This window comes from Arvicola amphibius, chromosome 1 (assembly GCF_903992535.2).
Source record: "Arvicola amphibius chromosome 1, mArvAmp1.2, whole genome shotgun sequence".
NCBI lineage: Eukaryota > Metazoa > Chordata > Mammalia > Rodentia > Cricetidae > Arvicola > Arvicola amphibius.
Window position 1 is genome coordinate 141,717,926 of NC_052047.1, and position 25,653 is coordinate 141,743,578.

The following is a 25,653-nucleotide window of genomic DNA, read 5'->3' on the forward strand; positions in this document are numbered from 1 at the left end:
GAGCTTGTCATTTTCCGGTATCTTCTTCAATTGTGATAAAGTATTTTACTTGCTTGTCCCTTCTTTCAATCTGATTGGTTTTAGTTTCTTTCCTAGCCTTGTTGCTTTGGCTAGAACACCCAGAATGAGGCTGAATAGAAGTGGTAAGACATATTGTCTTAGTCCTTAGCAGCAAAAAGAGAATTGGGAAGTCTTTCACCAGTAAAAATGGCGCTACATTTGTATGTTAGCTCTGCTCAGGTGTAGCACCGGTCTGCCTGTTTGTTTGTTTGGGCTTCAACTTTTTTTTAAATTGAGGCAAGGTTTCCCTATGTAGTCCTGACTGTCTTGGAGCTCACTATATAGACCAGGCTGGCCAGGAACTCACAGAGCTCCTTCTGCCTCTGCCTCCTGAATTCTCAGATTAAAGGTGAGTGCCACTATGCCCTCCCTTACCTTATTTTGGAGTTAGACTGGTCGCATTGAAAAATTCATGTATGTTTTCTACCTTTCAGCTTCTAAAATCATCTGCTTAGAGGTGGTATTTTGAAAAACTATTTGGTAGAAGTTAGCAGTAGATCTGCCTGGGCTTGACATTTGCTTTGTGATAAGGTTTTAAATTACAGACTCAATTCCCCTCATTCATAGAGTTGCTATAGAGTTATTTCTTTTTGAGCGGGCACTGCAAGTGTGGGTCTAGTTCACCTAACTTATAAAATTCACATGTCACCTCACTGTTCTTTGAACATGGGCAGAGTCCATGGCAGGGCTAGGTCACTCATATTTGGTATTTGGCACTTAAATCTTGACAGACTGATAAGTCTGACTCAGTTTACCGCTGATCTGTCCCAAAGAACCAGCTTTGACTTTAGTGATCTTCTCTGTTGTTTTGTTTTTTCCTTTAATTTAATTTTATTGTTTCTGAGACAGTTTTTTTTTTTCCCCCCTGTGTAACCACTCTGGCTATCCTGGAACTCTCTTTGTAGACCAGGCTGACCTTGGACTCATAGAGATCTACCTGCCTCTACCTCTGGAATATTGGGATTAAAGGTGTGTGCCCAGCTGTGTGACCTTCTCCTTTAAGGAGCTGCAGTGAGTTTGAACCTCAGCTCAGAGACTACCCTTGGATATCCAAGGTCTTGACAATTCTTGTTTCGTGGATTTCATTTGGCTTGGGGGTTGTTTCGGATTTTCAGTGACTTTTTTGCTCCACCTTCAATTCCCATCTGCTACTTGTTCAGGATTCAGTTTGCTCTTTGTTTTTAAGGTGGAGGCTCATTGACTTCTGGCCCATTACTATTATTGCTATTATTCAGGCGCTTGGTGCTCCAGGCCCCCCACGTACTATAATGATGACATCTTAAGCTCCTTGATGTCCTTTCTGCCCTCCATTTCAAAACATTCTGTCCCTGGCTTCTTCCGTGACCTAGAGTTGCTGGCTTTAGTCTACTCATATTCTAGACATTAAGGGCTTCCCATGCACACAATAATTTTTTAATCGGAGGTAAAGGCAACATAAATGAATCAACAAATATGAAGTATGAAGGCTGGAGAGATGACTCAGTGGTTAAGAGCACTTGCTATGCTTGCAGAGGATCCAGGTTTGATTCCCAGCACCCATGCAGTGGCTCACAGCTGTCTGTAACTCCAGTTCTAAGGGATCTAACACCTTCTTCTGACCTATATGGGCACCAGGCACACGTGTAGTGCACATACATACTCACAGGCAAAACACTAATACACATAAAATAAAATAAGTTTAATCACTGAAGTATGCAAGTCAGTAGCACATGAGAAACCCACAGTGTTTGTTCTACAAGGAAACCCAGATCCTAGCCTGGATACTAACACTAGCCATCACTTCTTGTTCCTGTCCTTGTCCCCCAGAAGCCACTAGTCTGTTTTCTGTGTCTATGGCTTTTTCTACTCTACTTCCTGTTTGTTTGTTTTTTAAAAAAGATTTAATAATTTATTATATACACAGTGTTCTGTCTGCTTGTTTGCCTGCAGGCCAGAAGAGGGCATCAGATCTCATTATAGATGATTGTGAGCCACCATTTGGTTGCTGGGAATTGAACTCAAGATCTCTGGAAGAGCAGCCAGTGCTCTTAACCTCTGAACCATCTCTTCAGCCCTTACTTCCTGGCTTTGATGTCCAATTTAATTCCGTACAATCCTCTGTATTATTCATATTCATATTTAATGAGATTCATCTTATGTTCAGAGTATAGACTATGTTGGCAGACAGTCCACGTTTGTGTGAGAATGTATTCCAGTATTCTGAGTGAAACATTAAAAAATGTCTGTTGGGTCAGGTGGTTGATAATATTTCAATCTTCTCATTCTTTGCTGATTTCATGTTTACTTGTTCTACTGATAATTGAAGAGAAGGATACTGAAGCTTTTGGCTCTAATAGAGTTACCATTTTTTTTCAAGATCAATGTTTGCTTTTAAAGCTCTCCTATCATGGTCATAATGTTTAGGATAGCTTTCTTCTTGGTTAGTTTCCTCTATGTGGTGAATCTTTTCATTCCTGGTCATGTTTGCAGCTGTCCTTCGATCAGCATTTGCATGGAATATTCCTTCCAGCATTTGACTTTTCTTCTCTTTAGCTCTGTCTTTATGTCCATAATGGCCTTCTTGTAGGCAGTGCATGGTAGGGTTCACTCACTTACTTACTGCCAAATTCTGAGGTCAGGCCCTTTGTGCTCAGGTGTTGGAGCCTCTCCCACCCCACTTCCGAGAACCCCCAATCAGCACCAGTGTGCTTTCTGTAATCCTTCCATGTGGTTCTTTCCCAGTCTTGGGCAGCTTCCTTTTTTCATGAACCTGTGACTAGTCTTTAGGCACTCGGGGTATCCCCTACACGTCTGTGAACAGCATTCTCACGTGGGCTCTGTTTTGCCTTCCTCTCTCTAGACTCTAGGACTCAATCTCCTTGACTCAGGCCTTCATCTAGGCTCTACCTGGTTCTAGCTCTGTAGCTGCAGTTAGCTGGGACTTAACCACAGGGATCACTAACTGGCATGGTTGATGTATGGGGTTACGAAAATCCTTGTGTTTTGTCTCTTTTCTTTTTTTAAATGCTTTGTATTGGTGCAAGAGTCTGGTTACTGTTACTCTATCTTGGCCAACAAGTGAAAAATCAGGTGCTTTGTGCTCTGTGATATATATATATATATATATATATATATATATATATATATATATATATATTCAAATATGCATATAATGTATGTAGGTGCTTGTATATGTGCGCATGCTCAGTGCAAATGTGTGGGCATGTGTGTGGACATTCATGTGGAGGCCAGTGGACAGCTTTGTTCTGAGACACAGTCTCTTGCTGGTTTGGACCTTGCTGAGCATGCCAGGATGCCTAGCCAGTGAGCCCAGGGATCCCCCATCTCCTCTCCAGTGCAGGAATGACAAGCACAGCCAGCACATTTACTTCTTTTGCTATATGGGTTCAAAGGTTCAATGGGTAGAAGGTGAGCTCTTCTATACAAGAGAATTTCCACTTTCTGGATCAGATCTGGGGAAGGTACTGAGGCCCAGTAGGCCCAGAGAATACCTAGTTCCTGACTGAACTAGGTCCCCAGTCCTTGTATATGGGTTTGTGAAAATGTGTGTGTGTGTGTGTGTGTGTGTGTGTGTGTGTGTGTGGTTTATTAGGACTGGGCCTCACTGGGGAGCCTATTCCAGGCAATAGGCAGTTTTTTGTTCTCACTAGGTTGGCCTGGAACTCCCATCCTCTTGCCTCAGCTTTCCAAGTGTAGTGATATTTCATTTGTATTCTAATAAATAAAGCTTGATTGAAATTCAGAGATTAAAACAGCCCCACTGCTTAGCCTTACAGACCAGGCAGTGGTGACAAACACCTTTAATCCCAGTAGCCATACTAGTTTGCCCCAGAAACTGGGTGGTAGTGGTGGACGCCTTTAATCCCAGCACTAGGGAGGAATAGAAGACAGGAGGAGACAGCTCTCAGACACAGTCTCATTCTGAGATTCCTGGAGGCAAGATCGCCATTTTGGACTGAGGTAGAGGTAAGAGCCAGTGGCTGGCTGCTTTGCTTTTCTGACCTTCAGTTTGAGCCCCAGTTTCTGTCTCCTGGTTCTCATTAGTTGTGCTACTCCCAAGTGATAGGATTGCAGGCATGATCCATCATGCTTGGTTGGTTTTGTTTAAGGGCATATCTGTCAGGCAGTGCTGTCCTGTACACAGAAATGACTGCGATGTGCAGGCTCATACTTACATCGTGAAGGGACAGTATCCCCTGGATTCTGTGAAATAGCTCTTCTTCCTCAGCTATAGCCTTCTGGGACAAGTCATAGACTTCCAGGCGATAGGCAGTTTTTTGTTCTTCATTTTTCTCCCTTTGAGCACATAACCTTTATACAACATAAGAGTGGAATTTAGAACAAAGATATTAAAGATAATTAATATATCATGTCTTATACTGATTAACATATAATACATATAGATGGGATACATATATAGTATTTCATACATATATAGTATTATAGCATATTATATATTATATAACACACTATAATTATATGTTGTATAATATTATAAAACAATTTCTACATAATTATATACATTTTATCAGTACCTAAAATTTTACAATTACGTGTTTTACACAAAAGGTATTTTCAGTAAATTTTATTTATTCGTTTTCAATGTATATGTAAATTTATTCATTTTTGTGCACAGGTACATGTATGCGCATGTGGAGGTAAAAGATCAACCCTGGCACTGTTCCTCAGGTGTCATCCATCCCTTGGAGACAGGGTGTCGCATTGGGCTAGAACTCACCACGTAGGCTACACTGCTAGCCAGCATTCCCCAAGGATCCACTTGTCTCTGTCTCCCCAGTGCTGGCATTACAAATGCACGCCACTGTTCTTGGCTTCTTTATATGGGTTATGAGGAATGAACTCAAGCCCTTGGCTTGCAAGGCAAGTGGTTTACCAACTGAGCCGTCTCCCCAGCCTTCTAAATACATTTTAAATCACAATGTTGAACATTTGGAATGATGGAGTATATGCAAAGTAAGATTTCATTTCTAAGGAATCTCGGCTTGAGAGGTGTCTGATGAAGTAACGCGCCAATTTCCACCTGCTGGCTCAGTCACCTACTTTCCTGCCTCCCTGGGGGCCCACAATGGTGCTGCAGTACACCCTGAGTAATGGCTGTGACTTGGGCGTTGGCTGATCATGACTCCTGAAGGCAGGCTCATACCTACGCAGGATTGCTTGTGTGTAAAGAACTGTGGGTACCCAGAGTGGGCAGAGACGCTGTGAGAAGCACTGGGGGCTGCCGTGAGAGGAGAGCGGCACAGCCATTGGAAAACACACCTGTGGCAATAGTAGGAACCGCTGTGCCACCCTGCAGGATGGCAGTGGTGGGTTGGCAGGGAGGATGGGGAGGGAGCTGGGTCTGGCCATGTCTGGGGCTGAGGAGGAGAGGGTCTGTCTTTGGGAGCTCAAAGGTGGACCCTGCTCAGAGGGCGGAACCTCCGGCAGCTCCAGTGGTGTGGTTGGAGGGGGTGATGATGCCCTTACTTCTTTATCCTTGCATGCTCTAGTTTTAAGTCGACACATTTTTTCCTGTTGCCACTGAGAATAAGGTTTTCTTGGACTTCCAACAGCTGCTTCTCCAGGTCTAACAGCAAAAAGGGGTACTCAAGAAGTTCTTTGTTCACCAGGTAGCAGGCAAGTTGAGTTTGAAGTTCCACACACCTGTTAGAGACAGGCAACTTCTCAGGATGGTAGAGACTGAAGTTTTCCACACCAGATTCAAAAGCCCAAGACCACAGCAACCCTTCTTCTGCCCAGGGCCCACTCAGGGACACTGAATCAAATACCAATGAGACTTTCTGTCCCAAGACTGATGTCATGCAGCCATGGCTCTGGATCAGTGAAGTTAGAATCTAGCAATCCCACCCAAGTATCGGGTTCACCCCTGGAAAACAGGAAAAGGATGCTGATGTGGGGCTGCTTACAGACTCACATCAGGACCCATAGCGCACAGCACTTTCCAGAGAGGAATTAGAGCAGGCAAGGATCCCTGCGTCTGTGGTCAGTGAGCTCAGAGGATTCCTGGGAAAGGGCCTGTGACGGGACTTGAAGTCTGTACTGGCATGTGTGGAAGAGCAGGGGTGGGGGGATTCTCTGACAGAGACCAGAGGCTCCAGGAGTCATCGGAAAGACACTGTGGAAATGTGGGCTGTCTGGGAGGAAGCCATGACTCCTCTGAGGCACATGGTAGAAGGAAGGTCTGTTCCTTAGAGGAAGCTGAGGATGCATGGGACACACAGAGCAGGGAAGGGACTCATGGTTCCACTGAGTCTAAGCCTTCCTAGCTTTGACACGTATAACATGAGAGGGAATGTGTGGGGGAAGCAGCCATAGCTTTGGCACACGAGGCATCATTACCTGGCTTCCAGCTCCATGATGAAGAATTCTAGCAGGGACACTCGGTTTGGCCTTTCATGCTGGAGGACCTTGAAGGTATCTATGAGTTTCTGAAACAGTCTGCAAACCTGGATGTGATGATCACATGCCACCAAGTCACTCAGCAGGGCTTGGGGACAAGACCTCAGCACATACCCTCCCCCAAGCCTCCCTCATTGTCCACTGGGTACCGCGACTCACTGTGATTTCTTTTTCGTCATCTGCAGAGGATAAGATGGCCTCAGCCAGAGCCAGGGTTGAATTGTACCAGAACTCCTCGGCTCCACCTAGCTGCTGGGCCCTCTCAATTATGAGCATAGCTTGTCCATGGTTCTTTTCTTTATTGGCCAACTGTGCTAGAAGCAACAGGCACTGTGCTTCTGAGCAGTTATCACCTAGTTCCTAAAAGCAGGAAGAGACAATTTGCAACGTACGTGGGCAGCTCCATGTACGTTGGCATAGGCACTAGTTGGGAGTGATAGCCCTCAGGAGTGCCAAGTGTGCTCCGGGAGTCATAGGACTCAGCCTGCAAAAGTTTTTGGTCATACTGGTAGCACCTTTAGCCCTGCTACCTGAGGTTCTACAAGAAAGCAGGCTGAGCAAGCCAGTAAGTAGTATCCTCCCATGGCCTCTGCAACACTTTTTGCCTCCATGTCCCTGCCCTTTCTGAGTTCCTGTCTTGACTTCCTTTGATAAATAGTGATATAGAAGTGTAAACCAAATAAACCCTTTCTTCCTCAGGTTGTTGTGGTCATGGTATTTCGTCACAGCAGTAGTAAACCTAACTGAGACAGCACGCACGGACTTGACAGTAGCTCTTCTCAGCTGGGTCAGGTAATCCACAGACAACCAGTTGTGGTTCTTCCTGGACCTGAGGAAATTCAGGCCTAAACGCGGGCCGGAGGGTATTCTTTGGAGGAGGGTGTGTGGTGACCTATCTGGGCAGTACAAGGCTGGCTCCTTAGTCCTCCCAGGTTCTTGCTGGCACTGATCTCTCTTTGCAGAGGGCTTCCTGGAGTCAAGGCCCAAGGGCAAGTCTATGTGTAGAGTACTTGGTGCCCAGAAGGTTCCATCAGCTCACAGCACCCAACCTCATCTATCCCGGGAGGTTGTGCGGCAAGCACCAGGGCGAATAATGCGATTTATGTTAAGCACCAAGGGAAGGTGAAGACTCATACAGTGCCGGACACTGCTGTCCTCATGATGGGAAGGTACAGGACATTACTTTCTGGGAAAATGTGAAGTCGTGTGTCTGCTCAGACAGAGACAGATAGGTCGCTTTCGCAAACCCCGCTGAGCCATGGGGTGCTATCAGTGTGCTGTGAGGTGGAGTAGACATAGGCAAGTTCTGGGAGCGGTGTGAGCATCCCTGTCAGGGTGGCTCACGAGATTATTTACATATTCAAATCTCATTGATCAGTGGGATCAGCTGGACCAGGCATCTGCAATCCTGACCAACACTTGTCCCACCTGGATTCCGTGCCCTGAACTTCCTTGCGCTGGTGAGAGAGGATGCTGGACTCCAGATCCACGGGACAAACAGGCTGGATGAGGGTAGAAGGTGACCTCCTTCTATACAAGAGTATTTCTAGATTCTGGACCAGATCCTGTCAGGAGGGTGCTGAGCTCCAAGGTGGGAGAGTCAGGTGCCTAACGGGCCCAGAGAACAAGGCTAGCACACAAGTAGGATCATCTCCAACCAAGGCCGGGTTTCCAGTACACAGATCCTGGGGCTGGGTGGCTCTGGTGGCTGGGCACAGTTTGAGCAAGCCACGGGGAGCCGGACAGTAAGCAGCACTCACTCCCATGGCCTCTGCATCCGCTCCTGCCTCCAGGTTTCTGCCATGTCTGAGTTCCTTTCCTGACTTCCTTCTACAATGAGCAGCGATGTGAAGTGTGAGCTGAGTAAACCCTCTTCTCCCCAACTTGGTTATTGTATTTTAGTCTTGGTATTTCTTTGCAGCAACAGAAACCCTAACTAAGACACTCCGCTCGCTCCCTGGTACCTGAACATCTGTCTGCTCGACTTGTTCCTTCCTGGTCGTCTACATCTTTCCCTTCCCTGGTATCTCCTTACCTGCCCCTTTCTTTGATGCCTGCGCATCTCTTCCCTGTCCAGTGCCTTCACCCTTGTCTTCTTCCCTGCACCTGTTCATCTGTCGCATCTCTAGCACTTGCACATCTTTCTCATCCCTGACATCTGCACAGCTGTTCCCCTACTCCAGCACCTGCACATCTGTCCCACCCCTGCTACTTACATGCCTGGCCTCTCTCTGGTAACTGCACCCCTGCTCTCACTGTATGGACCAGGGCCTGGGCTCACAGCTTTCTGGTAATACTGAATTTTTCTCTCATTGCTGAATTTTCCTCTAGTCCTTGAATTCTTCAGAATAAGCCACAGGCTGGTTGTGTCAGGATCTTGGCCTCATCATCCCACTGAAAGCAATTCTAAGTCTGTCTGCAGGGGTTTGGGGGAGTCATGGGGATTGTAACTTGGGAGAATGGCATCATTAGAGCAGACAACACAAATAGCTTCTTCTGTCCAGATTGTCCAAGGTCAGCTTTTCACTGGGGTCAGAGTCCAGGAGAGAAAAATCCCTGCCAAGTGTAGTTTGGAACTTGAGACTCAAAACGTCAATCTAGGGAGTGAGTGGGTACTGGGTCCCCAGGTCTGGGTGCAAGTTCCTCTAGTAAGCAGCTTCTTAGAGAAAAACAGTCAAAGCTCCAAGTCTATAGAGAGCTGGACCCTGAGCAGTGTTCTGTGGAAGGATGCTAACTCAAGCCTTTTGGGGGACTCAATGGAGACTCTGAGAAGCCAGGTGCCCCTGAAAGTCCTTAGATGAGGAGTAAGAATACATATGAAGAGTTCAGGCCCAGGTCAAGATGGCTTCAATGGAGATGGGTGAGTCCTGTTACCTGGAATGTCTGCTGGGCTTCTGCCAAGAGCAGCCGTGCTGGTTGGTACAGATCCAGCTCCAGTAGAACCTCCCCTTTGAGCATCCACAGCTGGGGGTAGGATGTTCCATCCAGGCCCTTGCCAGTATCTCCATTTATCTTCAAAATCTGTGAGACACCATGTCCCTAAGAAACTCTGTCCCCGGTCTGTGTCCCACCATGATAAGCTCTTCTCTCTTTGTCCTATGTACCTGTCAGCATCCCTTACCCCCATTGCGGATGGCTCACTGAGTCCTTGACCCTCATCTGTTCTGAATTCAGGTCCCAAAACAAGCCTCATGTTGGGCACTTTCCACCATGCCCCAAGTACTGACTTTAACAGGCTCACAGAGTTGGCACTCTGAGGAACTCTTTGGGATGGCTTTTTCTCCTGTTTGTGGACTGAAGGAGACAGCCAGTTGGTGACAGGACAGCGAGAGTCTGTCTAGTCAGACCCCCTTGGATGTACTCTTCTTGGCAGAAATCCTCTCCCATTTTACTTCCTCTTGCCTGGGCCCAGGGCCTTAAATAGTTTAGGTAAACGATTACACTATATTTCCAGCCTGCTGATGCTTTAAGTTGCTGCTCAGGCCCCAGGTGATCTGTTTTACAAATAATTTTTTTGCCTTCCCTGAGAAAATTCAGGGTCCCAGGGTAGGACAAACTTGGTCAGGTCTCTGAGTTTCCCATTAAAGCCATACCTAAAGTGTATGCAGTGAGCACTTCAGAAATGAATGGTGGCTCTCTGACTCTTAGGCCAAGCCTACACTGCAGCCAAGCTGATGTCACCTCTAGGTTTTGGACCCCACTGTGGCAGAGTCAGGCTAAGTCAGTGTCACCTTTGGCCTGTGGATCCCACTGGGGTAGTGCCAGCCTACCTTGTCTTGAGCTATTAGTGGCTTCACCTCCTCAGAGCAGGTTGGAGCCAGCTGCTCATGCAGGGCTGGTTGGCTTTCTTCTATCACAGGTTCCTTGTTCCTCTCTCTCTTAAATGCAATCTCTTTTCGGCAGCTAGATGAGGTGAAATAGCATCAAAACAAAAGAATTGCAATGGCTGGTGACATTGGTGAGTTTCATTTAGAGTCAAAGAAACATGAGCTAACACAACCAGGAGAAGCTACGATTCCCACACGTGGTGGTTTGAAAGAAAATGGCCCCCAAAGGGCATGGCACTATTAGGAGGCATGACCTTGTTAGAATAGGTGTGGCCTTGTTGCAATATGTGTGTCAATGTGGGGGCGGGCTTTGAGGTCTCTGTTCTCAAGCTTCTTCTCTCAGTGTGACTACAGTCAACTTTCTGTTGCAAGATGTAGGACACTTGGCTATTTTTGCAACACCATGTCTGCTACACACCATTGTGCTCCCCACCATGATAATAATAGACTGAACCTCTGAAACTGTAAGCTGCCACCTCAATTAAATGCTTTCCTTTGTAAATTTTGCCGGGAACATGGCGTCTTTGCACAGCAACCAAAACCCAAACTAAGTCAACACGTGACTACGAAAGCCAGTCTCCAGTTGGGCAGCAGTCTGGGTCCTGGAACCACACCAACCCCCTGTTCTCTCTGCAGCTGTCTGACGAGCTGATGTGTAGTTTAACGAGCTTCTCAAGCTTAGTGTATGAAGAGCAGACCTGCCTCTGGTACCCCTCCAAATAGGTAAAAGCCACTTAGCGCTCAGAGTTTCCCACAAAGCAGCCGCATGGCCCCTCTACCCAAGCTGCTCCTCCTCCCTCACCACTTACCTCAGTTCTGAGTCACCCACCATACTACATCCAGAGTGGTCTCCTGGGAGGTGGGCCAGTGCATCACAGCATTCAACCCAGTCTAGCCAAATTCTCACTCATACAACTCTGATGGGTTCTTCCCATCAGAGCATCCAACACTTTCACCCCAGTGATGTCCCGTCACAGATCCCTAAATGTCTCGCTCATCCAATTGGCCAGGGCTCCCTGGCTGCCTACTCTTGAAACTGAGGGCTCTGAGGGCTCTCTGCATCTCCAGCCCTGCATCACCATTGGCACCAACCCTTCTTGTCAGTCTCGGTTACCCTTCTTCTTTTGCAACCCACCTGCAGTGCCTCCCGTACCTCACAGCAGGATTCTCAGAGTGAACCCAAGAGCAGGAAGAGGCAGGCGCCTCTCCAGGGCTTGGCGACTGCATTTCTGAACCCCCTCAGCAAACATCTCCCAGTCAGTGCAGGGATGCACAGAGAAATGACTGTGCTAAGAACACGAAAATGGTTTTGTAGACAGATATTCACTGCCAAAGGCTGCAGAGGGAAAAGTGTATGCAGCGGAATTACATTTTCATGACTGATCCAGCATGCAATGGCAAAACCCCAAGGGATTGCTGCCAAGGGATGGAGCCCGCAGTGACATTTATTCTCTCCCTTACCTGTTTTCTAAAATTTGCACAATGATCATATAATTTATGTGTGTGGGGGGGTCACATTGCAACAATCAACAATAATATGACTATGTATACATTCTTAAATATTCTTAGGTGGTCTCTAAGTCTGAAAAGGATTGCTACAAAATCTGTAATTGGTTAATTTAACTGTTGGACAGCCTACTATCAGCCAACCACAAGAGCTTCAGAGTAACCCAAAAACCCAAAACCAAATATGTGTGTCACTCAGTGCCATCACTTCCAGCACCCCCTGGGAGGACCCTGGGACTGGTGAAGGACAGCCATCCCCATACTGTCCTGTTGACCCTTCTTCCCTTTCCCCTGCGGAGCACCCACAGCTTGGTAGTCCCCAAACCTGCGATGAAAACCAAGGAGGAGACACTCATACTTCTCTCTGTGCTGCCCTCCCAGGTACTCCTTCCTGGAAACTGCCTCCAGGACCTCCAAGCCCAGACTGAGGATCCAGTAGCTGTAATAGGCCTGGGACTGAGAGAAGCCACATCTCGGGGCTAGGGTTTCCTCAGCGCTGTTGGATTGTACTTTGCTGCAAAGAGGAGTCCCACACCCAGAAGGAAGCAAGCGCTGCACACACCTGGCCTGCTCCATGTCCCCAATGTATGTCTGTCCAACCACCTCTTCATGATGAGCTGCTGCGTTGTGCAACCTCAGGTCAGAGCACACCTGTAAAAGTCTGAGGGGGAAGACGGGGAGGGAAGAGGCACGGATGCAGTCATCTCCAAAGAGAGTAGTCCTGGATTGGGGTACTTAATTGGGGCTGGGGAACTAAAGCAAATGTATTTGGTGTTTCAATATTTTTTTAACTAAACATGCTAGGTGTTTCTATGAAACTTTAGGTGGTAATTTCTCTGTCATTCACTCACATACTTTACTCCCTATGGGTACATCTTGGGACATCTTTAGAGGTTAACAGCCAGGTACCCATATGGACTCTGCCAAACCCTGCCATAGCCTCCAGCAGGAAATTCAGCTGAGGTTTTGTTTAAAACACTTTATTTGGCCATAGCCATGCAAACACACTCAAGCGTTATCTGTGTGTTCCTCCTCCCCTGAGTGTCGACATGTTCTCTTTACCACTGTCTCCTCCATTTCTCCTCCTCCTAGACCCTTGATGGGAAGTATAGTGTCCCTTGATCCTTAAATACCCCAGTATGTGTCTCCTGGGAAAAAAGGTACTCTCTAAGCAGCAGGTGAAGCTTTACAATAAAGGTAACCATTCCACTGTCCAGCTGGCTTGGGGATTTATTATTTATACAGTCAGCTACAGAATTAATATCTAAGGCACTGTTTGTTTTTATATTGCTTTGGGCAAACTGCCGCTCTCACCACTTCAGTGAAGGAGAGATACCAACCGCAGGTGGTAGAGGTCTGCGAGGCTCTTGCTCTCCACCACAACATCTGCAATGAGCACAGCCAGCTGCAGGATCGGGATGCTGAGCTCGTGAAGGTACATCTTTTGCAGGGCTTTGACCAAATGGTCTATGTAGTACAAACTGTACGTCTGCATCAACACATAGCAAATGGGTGTGGTCACAGGCAGGGTAGCACACTAGTCCCCTAGAGAGATGGCTAATGCTGATGTCAGCTTGACATGATTAGGATCACCTAGGAGACGAGTCTGGGCATGCCTAGGACAGATGATCTAAAGTACGTTAGAGACTCTGGGTTTCTTTTGTAAAGGGTTATCTTGATTAGGTTAACTGAAGTGAGATGACCCATGCTAAGTATGGGCGGGGCCATGCCATGGACTAGGGTCTTGGGCGGGGCTATGCCATGGACTAGGATCCTGGACTGCATAATGAGGAGGCTGGCTTGGCATGGACCATTCATTGCTCTTTGCTTCCTGAATGCTGATGGATTGTGATGAGTTGCCTCAAGTTCCTGCCTCTGTGACTTCCCCACCAGGGTAGACTGTACCCTCAAACTGTGGGCCAAAACAGATGCTTTCTCCTTTAAGTTGCTTTGGTATTCTGGTCACAACAGCAAGAAAAGTTAGCTAATATACCCAGCTTTGCCTGCATGCCAGCACTCAGCAAGGGTTTTGCAAGTTTGTGGGGTGCCCTCTTCCCTATCTGTCATTACAGTTTTGCTTTGTCATATGCAATGCTGTGGCTGTCAGCACCAGAGTATTGTTAAAGATCTGCACAAGAGATGCAACCATTAATTCATTAATTTCATATTTCATTTAGTTTTTTTCCAGTTAAAACTGATGATCCACCAAATACAGAATTTCTTCATATATGTATACAACTGGGTATCTAGGGGAGAAAAAAAAACAGCTAATTCCCAGGATTAGTGTCAATCCTGAGTGGTTCCTGGCTCCTGTCCACACAGACTATGTAAGGTAGACTCTATCCGAATCTGACACTAGGCTATACAGGTGAAGGGTATTTGTGCCTTGGGGCGGGGGGGGGGAGGAGGATGCTATCTCTGACCTCAGGAAAGGAAACTGGTTTTTTGTTTGTTTGTTTTTGTTTTTGTTTTCAAAAAGGACAGAAGGAAGCACCAGTCACAGGGCAAAAGATTCCTGATTTTCATAACACTAAAGTTAACATTTGTACACAGAAAACCCCATCACGGGAGGAAAGGCAAGTCGCAAAGTGACTGTATACAGGACAGTCAGAATGTCCCTCTCAGAACAGGCCTGTGATTTTTTTTTCAATTCCACAAGAGAAAAAGAAAACTTGCTAAATTATGGCAGTGTGTTGGCTAGCCACATCACAAAAGAGAAAGGGCTAGGACAGGCCGACAGGGCACCTAGCATCGCGGTAGCCATGGGAGATGCCAAAACATGCACACTAGCACAGGCTGGCCAGGACGTGGGCAGCAGGAGCTCCCCTTGCAAGGACAAGGATGAAAGTCAGCAGTGGCAACCCTGGGATGTGATTTGTCAATTGGCAATGTTCATTGCCACTGGGAAGTTTTCCATACTGTGGTCCAGCAACATGGGCACCAGTGTTCACACATGCTTCATTTGGAGGAACCACAAGTATGATGTCCATTAGCAGGGGATTGGGCAGGCTCACTAAGGCCTGTTCACTGCAGTGGGAACTGCAGCATTGAAAAAGACTAAAAATAGTTGTCCCCAAACAGCATGGGTGAACCCTACCAACATACTGACCAAGAGGAATATGCCAAACAGTTCTATCCCCATGAAGCCCCAACAAGGCAGAAGAAGGTGGCTGGGCCGTGGACCCCTAAGAACATGGAGTCCTAATACATGGAACTTCTGAGTCTGACTTTGCATCCAAAGGTATTTATGATGCTCTACGACCAGGGTGAGGCTCTGTCCAAGGTACAGCCCTGAGTGTATAACCTTGGAGGTCTCTACAAGTGCTGGATTTGCTAGAGAGGAGAGGTTGTGTGGCCTTGGTGGTAGAGATGGGGTGGGGTGAAGCATCCAGAGGGACCAAGTTCCTGCCGATACCGAGTTTCTGTGTTTCTTGTGGTCATTGCTGCCTAGTTCATGGAGCTATGACAGCAGGCAGAAACAGTGCCAAGACTAAGTATGTGTACCTGGGTATGGATGTAGCAGGACGGGGCTTCTCATGGATGTTGGCAGCTGTTAGGAAGAAAGAGGGTGCAGACGAGAGGGAGCCTTGTGGCTGTGGGTGCTAAAGGCAGAAAACAGCTCCCTTTTAACCCTTTCTATGAAACCTTTGTCTCATGGGTCTCTCTTTGGTAATACTTTCAGCTTTGAGGAAGGGAGGTTGGGTTTGCCAGCCCTGTGGCAAAGACCTGGCTGGCTTCTCAGATCCACTCACCGGCTTCTGGAAACTTGAGGAGTTAATAGTGGAGTCACTCCTGTCTTGCCTGAATACAGACAACAGATCCTCGGGGCATGAGTAGGAGGCCCACGCGTCTATGCTGGTGGGGATATCATCGGGTGGCTTGTTGGGAACTGGGGTTGAGATCTGTGAATGAGAGAAAGCAAGATTTATTGTAAAACATGGAGTTCTGAAACGGATGCCCCTGTGGCACAATATGGAGAGGACAGGATGCCAGCCTCTGGCACAGTGGATGGAGGCTGTGGCCCAGGGTTGGGATAGCATGCCTTACAGAATGGGAAGCTGAGGCATGGGACAATTGAAAGACCCCCAACATGGATGCAGTGGAGTTGGGGGTTACCCTCCAGCTCCCACCTCAGGTGAGGATACACCAGGTCGCCCGCTCCTCACCTGTTTCATGTCCTTGACTTTTTCCTTCTCTTTTTCCTTCTCCTTCTCTTTCCCCCGTTCCTTCTTCTCCTTCTCTTTCTTCTCCTTCTCTGTCTCCTTCTCTTTCCCCCGTTCCTTCTCCTCCTCCTTCTCTGTCTCCTTCTCCTTCTCTTTCCCCCGTTCCTTCTTTTTCTTCTTCTCTTTCCCCTGTTCCTTTTCCTTCTCCTTCTCTTTCCCCCGTTCCTTCTCCTTTTTTAACGGTAACAATTGTGAACTAGGTACTTGTAAAGTTTTTTCTGGAATTAGTTTTCCTCCTGATATCAAGGAAATCTGGAGGGAGGGGGAGAAAACATGAACTTGGAGCTTAAACAGCAGAGCGTATCTCTCCCTTTTCTGCACCTGGGGGGGAGGTCGCTCTTGGATCTGAGGGTGTTGCTCAGCCATGGTCAAACCCAGGAGACCCCACAGGACAGAGCAAGTCTGGTCAGTTGCCTGGACCTACAAGCTTTCATGGTGGACGGGCAGCAGAGCTGGGGTGGGTTTGGGGAGCATCCTCTTCGAGGAACCTCCAGAACACAAGTGTGGCAGGACCAAGAGAGATGCTGGCCTATCTTTCAGCACAGAGCACGAGGTGAACGGTGAAGAGAAAAGTGTCTGCATGTCTGTGTGCTTCTCAAAGGCCTTCACAGAGTACCTGGGAAGGTTCTGATTTCTTTGAAAAATGCTATGATGATTTAAACAAAGAAAACAGCAGCGGCAAGCCCTTCAGAGTTTCCTCCCAGAGGCTGGAGGATGGGATTGGGGACCCGCACTGTCTGGCACCACATCTCCAGCCTGCCTCACCTTCCAGATGTGCCTGAGGAAACTGTAGGCCATGAAGCAGTCGTCTTCATAGGAAGAGGCGCTTGGGGACACTATCAAGGCCCGAAGGATGTGCACACGGGCCAAGGCCTCCAACTGCCTCACACTTCGAAACTGGTCCAAGGAGACTGTCTCCAGATTCGAGGACACTGCACTCCCTGTGGGAGACAGGGCAGGGGAGGCCTGCCCTGCAAGACATGGTGGGAGTGAGTCTGGGGCTCTGAACAGGCTTAGGCTCCTGCAAGCCCCAGATTTCTCCCCTTCTGATCTGTGATGCTGACCCGTCACCAGGTGCCTGGAGGTGTGCTGCTGCCTGCCCCAGACTGGAGTTTCTCCAGCAGGGTTACCTTCTGCTCTGCCTGTCCTGTGTCCCAGACTTGTTTCTCTGAGTCCAGGAATCCAAGAGACCCATTTTCTGGGAAGCAAAGGGCTGCTGGCCTTGGGCTTGCTACCCGTGCGGGTGCCTAGCTGGTGTTCTGTCCGAATAGGCCATAGGCTGGCCTGCTCTGCTCTGTTCCTAGCGTGCTGAAACTGCTGCATTCATCTGGATGAGTTAGTTACAGCTATTTCTTCACACAAGTTCTGGAACTTTCCCATTCTGTCTCTTTCCCTTATTCCTAACTGCTGTGAGCCAAAAATGATGGCAAGCCTGTACCAGACCAGCGGACATTGGTGGCCCAGCAACAGTCCCACTACGTCCAGCTGTCCTGGGCCCAGATAGGGCCTACAGTATGTGGATCAGGAGAAGCCAACGTGGTCACCCTCACCTTCCGTCTTGGGCTCTGGCTCAGGGGAGTCTTCAGTGGGTTTCATGGATAGCAGAATCTCAATGGCCCACTCGAGGTGGGCAATCACATCTTCCATAGGGAACTGCTTGTAATACATCCACTCACTGAACTCCACGATGTAATCTACCTTCTGCCAGTTGCTCTCTGGCTTCTTTGGGACAAGACAGACAAGCATATGGCACTAATCAGGTCAATGTGCCATTAATTAGCATGGGGAAGTCCTGATGGTTCATGCCACCCTAGAGTCACCATGGAGTCACTGTGGAGGCCCCTTCCAGGAAGATAGGTCTTGCCACCAAGGTTCCCTGAGGGCCCCAGATGTGGACAGAAGTGTGGTAGGAAAAAAAATTGGTAAAATCCCCCAGGCGTATCTGTCCCCCTGGCCCCTGTATTTCCTAACAATTCTCCAAATCGCCATTACAACACAGAAGATGCTGATCAGGGCTCCCTGCAAAGTAGTCGGGCTAATCTGAAACCTTGAATGGGTGGTTCTGGGGTTAGGTCCTCTATTGAGGGCCCCATGCCTGGTTCCCCGTGCATGCACAGCTTTTTGCTTCAACTATTGACAGCTTCCATGACTTGTTGTGTGAAGACAGGCGTTTCTGTGGAGAATACTTCTATATATAGCTGCGGGCCTGTGGGAGGGGGTGTCAGGGAAACTACAGCCAGAGATGTAGCATGGCACGCACATGGCACGCACTTGGCCTATGGTTGCTGAAAACTGCAGGCCAGCTTCAAAGCTCAGAGACCTGTGCACAGCCGGGAGCTTTAGTGTGTAGACTTGCTACATACTCCCTTGCTTTCCAGGCCTCTTCCTTGGCCCAGCCTCAAGGCATCACCCCCGTACTTTTCAGGACCTAGAGTCACGGCCCTCTTGTCTCTCTTGTTGACTCTGTAGCTTTCCTGAGTGTTTGCCTGTACTTTCTCATTCCCCGTCAAATGAGTACCCGTGAGAGGCTAGCCCGTGCCCGCCCCTGCGTGGGGTTCAAAGCAAGAAAATCAAACAAACAAGTGCTGCAGGTCAGGTGGTGGCCTCAGGTGGGGCATAGCAATCTGGACATGGATGCTGTCTCATGAGGAAGGAGGAACAAAGCTTCTGGGAGGGAAAGGGGTCACAGGGTATTGGGGAGACAGGTAGGGTGTGAACCCTAGGCAGGGGTCAGGGCCTAAGGTAGCCCCTTGGAACCTGCATCCCGGTGGAAGTGGGAGGGGACATCTTACGGAGGTGAGAGAGAGTCCAGGATGTGCCATGGAAGCTGTGGCTTGGATAGAAGCTGGGCAAGTGTGGGCAAGCACGGGCAAGCATGGGCAAGTATGGGCAAGCGTGGGCAAGCATGGGTGGCTAAAGAGGAGCGAAAGGATGCTCCTCTCATCCAAAGGTGTAAGGCTGAGTGGAGAGTCTTCAGCTAGAGAACGAGGCTGGACCAGCCTCCTGTACACAATCCAACTCAGAATGGACATGCCACCTGGACAGAAGGTCTGCAGTCACAGAATTCTCAGAAGAAAACAAAGAATGTATCTTCCTAACCTTAGATCAAAATGGTCTTTCTGATACAATATCGTAAATATGAGTGACAGAAGATAAACTAGACATTGACCTCATGCCAATTAGAAATGTTGTGCTATGAGCAATACTAAGAACAGGGTCAGTCCACAAGGGCACAACCTGGTGGCTCTTCTTTGGCTAAGCACAGAGTCACGTGTGATTCATCAGTTCCACTCCTAGGAACATTCTCAAGGGAACCAAGAACACAGGTTCACACTAACCTGTGCATGCAGGTTCACGAAAGCCCTGCTCACAAGAGCCAAGTGATTTCAGAAACATTGCAAGGGCCTGACAAACAACAAAGGAGCCAAGTGCGTGGGTGTCTATGGAGTATGGAGTATGTCTTCTTAGTCACAAGAAAGAATTCAGGACAGTCACACAATACCGTGTGACTCTAACAGAATGAGACCATGTTTAGTGAAAGAAGCTAGTTATGGCAGCCACGTGGTAGGCCTGATTTCATTCTGTGAAAGGCCCAGAGGGCACGATGGGTCGGTGATCCCTGAACTGCAGGAGGGTTGGAGAGGAGAGTGACAGCTAAGAGACACAAACTGGGGGTGGGCAGGGTGATGAAATGTTCTAGAACAGATTGTGGTAAAAGCATTGAGAACAAGCTAGAGATTGTATTGTGCCAAACAAAGGAATGGAAGGGGGGATGGAGGGAGGGAGGGAGGAAAAGACTGAGGGATGGAAAAGAAAGAAAAAAGGAATGAAGGGAGGAAGAAAGAAAGAAAAGAAAGAAGGAAGGAAGGAAGGAAGGAAGGAAGAAAGAAAGAAAGAAAGAAAGAAAGAAAGAAAGAAAGAAAGAAAGAAAAAGAAAGAAAGAAAGAAGAATTCAAGGGGCTGGAGAGATGGCTCAGTGGATAAAGTGCTTGTTGTGCAAAATTTGATGACCAGAGTTTGAGTCCCCAGGACCCATGTAAACTCTGGATGTGGCAGTGTGCACCTATAATACCAGCCTGCCTACAGCAAGATGGGAGGCTAAGACAGGAGAAGGCCGGGAAACCTGTGGGTCAGCTACCCTGGTATACACAGTGGGGGAACAGATCCTGCCTCAAACAAGGTACAAGGTGAGGCCTGACCCATGAGGTTGTCCTCTGACCTCCACAGGCTGCCATGGCATGTGCATGTTCATGCTTGCACACGTGAACACACATGCACATATATACATACCACATACATATTTTACACACAAGAACATTTAAATAATAAGGAAATAAAAGCAAGTGTCAAAGATAAGACTCAAGGTCACTGAAGACAGATAAACCTGCAGTGTCCAGCTGAATGTGTGAGCTCTCTGCCCTTTCTATAGCCTGGTGACTTCCCCTTCTCGGAGAGTTGCCCTTCCAGCTTCCTCACTGAGATGCCCACATACTGCCTGACCCTGAGACCCAGCAGGATGACCAGTTACTTGGTCTCCAAGAGCAAAATGCAGGGCTCCCTTTAAGCACATGCAGGAGTGTCAGGTCTCTGAAGCCACAGCCTGTGCCCTGAGACGGTCGTGGTTCCCTGGCAGAGACCCAGGACCTCACAGCCGGGATGTGCTAAGGGCCTACGAAACAGAAACAGACCAGCCTGTCAAGGTGTTTCCTCACAGTCCAAACCTTTCTATTCAGAAGTCCATGACACCATTGGTCCCACACTCAGGACTCCAGGGAGCCCCATGTGGACCATTGTCATCAAGTCAGAAGTCAGAGCACCCTGCCACTCAAGTGCTCGAAATGGGGACAGCAAGACCGGCCTGTCCCAGCCAGCTGCATGCAGATCCCTGTTTGCTCAGCAGTCCCAGGCTTCGGGGAGCCCAGGCATTTACCTCAGGGCTCTCCCCGCTCTCTCCTTTCCAAGGGGGGTGACAAAGGGGCAGATCAGCAGCAGGGAGTCTCCGGCCTCAGCCAGGGCTTGCTACACAGTGGCTTCCTCTGAGCTGACCCAGGAAGTCCCTAATTCTGAAGCTTTCCTATGATTTCTCTCTGCAATCAGGAAACAAATCCACCCACCATCACCAACGTGAACACCACACAGACCTGCAGTGCCTGGATAGCATTTTGATAACAGGTAAGCTCTCCACAGATGTTCCTCGAGTTCTGAGCCAGACGGTACCACATGTGTGCCAAATAGTCTTCGCTCTCATCCTTGAACTTCTGAATTTCCATGCTATAGTTCTGGCCAAGTTTGGCCTTCACAATCACCATATGTTTGAAAATCAAGCTGAAGAATAGGAAAGGATGGGTCAACTGAGATGACAAAATGCTAAGCATACAGTATGACACACAGAACTACTGCATACACGTGACATATGACATACAGAACTACTGTGTACATGTGACATATGACATACAACTGCCACCCATGTTCCTGCGGGCAGGGATGAAACCAGACAGGGAGCTAGCTGAGGTTTTGTGCTATATATTTGGTTCTTCTGGGGGAGGTGAGGTCCTTTAGTGGAAAGGGACCACAGGGAAGCCCCGCTGAGGAGTGCAGAGAGCATGCTGGGTAAGAGCACTCACAGGCGGTGGGCTGTCCTTGGCAGCACTTGCACGGCCTCATCCAGCACCTTGAGGCCCATCTCCCAGTCATTCTGGTCAGCATGGCTGTGGAAGAGCAGGCTATAAAGTACCGCACGGAGGGTGAGGTCGTCCTCAGACCCTGGGAGGCAAAGAGATGGAGTCTCAAGGGGACTGGGCAGCCAGCTCCTTGCCAACTGACTTGATGCCCTCTGACCTCTTACCCCCCACCCCTACTCCCTCACAAGCCGTGTCACAGTCTTCCATTCATATGCAGGTGTGGATCAGAAGGCTGGAAGCTGCCCTATAGTGCTGGTGGTAGATCAATGTGGCCCCTGCCTGCAGCACCTCCCCCACATCGCCATGGCTCAGATACTCCCCTACCTGAAGGAACCAGCTCTAAGTGCCCACTCTGGTCTACTTATCTCTGTCTATTGGCTTTGAGGAGCCCCCTCTAACTCTCATGGGGTCTCTTGGTTGCCCAGCACATGGTCTGAGGGCCAGGGTGTCCCCATGACCTCTCTCTCCTCAGAAAGTCTGTTACTTTTCAGCTCAAGTAAACAGCATGACCATGAAGAAATGGAAGTCTGTTCTTGCCTCTGTATATTACACGTTCCCAGGAACGTTCAGGGAAAGGGGCAGGCCTTGTAGGCCTTGCAGGCCTTGCCACCAAATTTGCCACATGTCCCCGGGGCCGACCCTGGCCCTGAGCATGAAGGTGGGTGTGGCTGGCAGTGATCAGCAGGTGCCTTCTTTCCCTCTTGTCACGGTTCTCATGCTGCGTGTTCTCGCATAGGGATGCTGGGTAAAGGACTGAACACGCCCATGCTCTTGCCACACGCTGGCTCTGCTAGCTTTCCGCAAACCCAAGGTGGGCTGGAAAAAGTGGCTAACCTCGGATACTTGGGGACCTCATAGTTTCTTTATTATTTGAGCTTATTCTCTGAACCTGCCAGCTGCATCGGAATGGGAGGGACACTTAGACACATGCTCATTCTTAATCCTGCGTAGCTCAGACTCCGTGTTTTGTTCTTGGTTCCTTGTTTGGTGTATTCAAGCATACCATGGACATATCCCTGTCCACATGATGCCTCACCAACATGTGTGTAAAAGACTTAGGGCAGAGACCCAGCTTGTCAGACCTCCCAGCCACCCAGCAGCAGGGGCAGTGGACTGCCCTTCAGTGCTATCCTTACATGGAGGCTCAGTTCTGAGCCTCAGGGTACAGACTGCGGAAAGGGAGCGAAGCTTGGGAGAGCTGAACCCTGAGCCAGAGCACTGCTCTCATCAGGCTAGCACTAGCAGCTGATGGGTCCTTGACCTCCCATACTGCCACATTGAATACGAGGATTTCCCACACTGCCACATTGAATACGAGGATTTCCCACACTGTCACATTGGGTATGAGGATTTCCCACACTGCCGTATTGAATACGAGGATTTCCCACACTGCCACATTGGGTATGAGGATTTCCCACACTGCCACATTGAATACGAGGATTTCCCACACTGTCACATTGGATATGAGGATTTCCCATACTGCCGTATTGAATACGAGGATTTCCCACACTGTCACATTGGATACGAGGATTTCCCACACTGCCACATTGAATATGGGGATTTCCCACACTGCCACACTGGATCTGAGGATTTCCCACACTGCCACATTGAATACGAGGATTTCCCACACTGCCGCATTGGTATGAGGATTTCTCACATTGTTATTCCTTAATTTTCTGTCTTTCTTATCATTGTAAAATTTTTTGATCTGTTTGAAAGTATGCCTCTTTCTACAGAATTTCTGCTTGTCCGATGCTACTTTCTGATGCTTTTCCTCTGGAGTAGAAGGTGGTTTTGTTGTTGTGCATTTGTTTGAAACTTTCACTGTAGCTCTGGCTGGCCTAGAATTCACTATAATGACCAGGCAGGCCTCTAACTCACAGCAATTTACCTGCTTCGACCTCCCAAGTGTTGGGATTAAAGGTGTGTAATAACACACCTGGTCCAGAATGGGAGGGTTTTTTTTTTCTGTTGTTATTGTTGGTGATGCTAGTGTTTTGTTTTGTTTGTGTGTATGGGTTTTTTTTTTTTTTGCTTGTGTGTGTGTCTGTGTACCACATGTATGACTGTGCCCATGGATGCCCATCAGATGCCCTGGAGTTACAGGTGGTTGTGAACCACTGTGTGGTGCTGGAGATCGAACCCAGGTCCTCTTAAACACCAAGTGTTCTTGGCAGTTGAGCTACCCCTCAACTGCCAGAATGTAAATTTTTAAAGACAGGGATTTCTGACCTATCCAATGATGGTTTCCTGGGTGATGGCAGTTTGACCTCCAGCTTCTGTCTGGCTCCACATGAACAAAGGCCTCGCCAGTCTCCACATTCCCCTGGAGTCTGGGGCAGTCCTCCTCTCAGACTGTGCTATCTGTATCGTTTTTCTTGAAGTGTTTGTCAACATTCTAAACTCTGGGGGTTCAGTGCCCTATGCTTATTTACACAAGGCAATACTTTTGCTAATTTTAAATAAATTTTACCAGTGAAAAGACTCTAACATGTTCAAGGTAGGGTCCATTACTCTATTTCACAGTGCTGAAGAATTGCCAAATACACGTAGGGCTCTAGATTTTTGTTTGTTTTGTTTTGTTTTGTTTGTTTCGGGACAGGGTTTCTCTGTGTAGCCCTGACTATCCTGGAACTCACTCTGTAGAGCAGGCTGGCCTCAAACCCAGAGATCCACCTGCCTCTGCCTCCTAAGTGTTGGAATTATAGGCATGCGCCACCACTGCTCGGTGACAGAGAATCGTATCATGAGAAGAAAATGTATTCTTTTAAAAAACCTCGAGACAGTACTGAATGTAGTTCTGCTGGTCTGTGGTCAGTGTTTCCCTTTCCTTGTCTTGCCAAGGAATGTATCTCCAAATGTTTTATGGTAGAAAATATGATGAAGATGAAATATGATAAAACTGGGCATTAGTGGCACACACCTTTAATCCCAGCACTCAAGAGGCAGAAGTAGGTTAAGTCTCTGTGAGTTTGATGCCAGCCTGGTCCTACAGAGTGAGTTCCAGAACTCCCAGGACTACACAGAGAAACCCCGTCTTGAGAAACCAAAAAGAAAAAGAGGAAGAGACCTCGTGTATCAACTGAGTCAAGGGTTAGCCTGTGAAGGCTCTCCATGTCGGTAGGATGGAGGACCCTGGGCATTCTCTCTCCAGAATAGGCTTCCATGGGATCTTAAGGGAAAACATCAGGAGAGAAGCAGATAGACTCTTGGGCATAGCCATGACTGTGTGCCTCATGTAAGGACACGGATGTAAAGCACGGAATGCTCAAACTTCTAGAACTCCCCGTTTCCCACTGGCGCCAGAGCTACCAACCTGGAAGGAATGGGCCTTCGGGTCCCGTGCCTCCACCCTGGAAGTCAGCTGTGGGCCACTGGTGCAGAAACAGTGTTTTCTCTGTCTCCTTAAGTGAAATAAACAGATGGCACGTGTTAGAGGGGACTGATGTGTCCCTCCATCTTGTTCCTCATTAGTTTCAGTAAAAACAAGCAAAAGGCAGAAATTGCAGCAAAATTTCACAGCTATCAAGTCACAAAATGTTAAGCACATTCACCATTCATGTCACATGCACACAATACAGCACATGCATAACACACTGTGTGCCATATTATACACACCACACTACACATAGGCCATGCCATGCACACACCATACACACCAAACCTTCCATTCCAAACATACATAATGCCACACACTCTCAAACTATACACAAGACTCCACATTGTGCATACACCGTACTACACACATTCCATACACATCATAGTACAATACTACATAACCATACACTTATGATATCACACATGTACCACACCACACATACCAAACTGTAATCAACACACTGCACACACACATATATGAACATATGTATATGTTATACCCAACACATATCATACTGTATGTATACATCAAACACACCACATACCATACAACGTGTA

At 48.0% G+C, this 25,653-nt stretch overlaps 1 protein-coding gene across 1 annotated transcript in view; it reads right to left on the reverse strand.

The window, feature by feature from the left end:
• The window catches only part of Cfap46 (cilia and flagella associated protein 46), an 87,518-nt gene that overhangs the window by 24,655 nt on the left and 37,210 nt on the right, over nt 1–25,653 (reverse strand). Inside the window, exons 25-39 of the mRNA XM_038312356.1 lie at nt 25,034–25,121; nt 21,661–21,799; nt 21,178–21,361; nt 17,587–17,758; nt 16,802–17,007; nt 15,980–16,288; nt 15,566–15,715; nt 13,154–13,302; nt 12,376–12,474; nt 10,251–10,383; nt 9,355–9,501; nt 6,640–6,840; nt 6,421–6,527; nt 5,548–5,724; nt 4,236–4,371 (exon numbers count right to left, since the gene is read on the reverse strand). Of these exons, the coding sequence (XP_038168284.1) occupies nt 4,236–4,371; nt 5,548–5,724; nt 6,421–6,527; nt 6,640–6,840; nt 9,355–9,501; nt 10,251–10,383; nt 12,376–12,474; nt 13,154–13,302; nt 15,566–15,715; nt 15,980–16,288; nt 16,802–17,007; nt 17,587–17,758; nt 21,178–21,361; nt 21,661–21,799; nt 25,034–25,121 (2,397 nt within the window). The remainder of the gene's footprint in view (nt 1–4,235; nt 4,372–5,547; nt 5,725–6,420; nt 6,528–6,639; nt 6,841–9,354; nt 9,502–10,250; nt 10,384–12,375; nt 12,475–13,153; nt 13,303–15,565; nt 15,716–15,979; nt 16,289–16,801; nt 17,008–17,586; nt 17,759–21,177; nt 21,362–21,660; nt 21,800–25,033; nt 25,122–25,653) is intronic.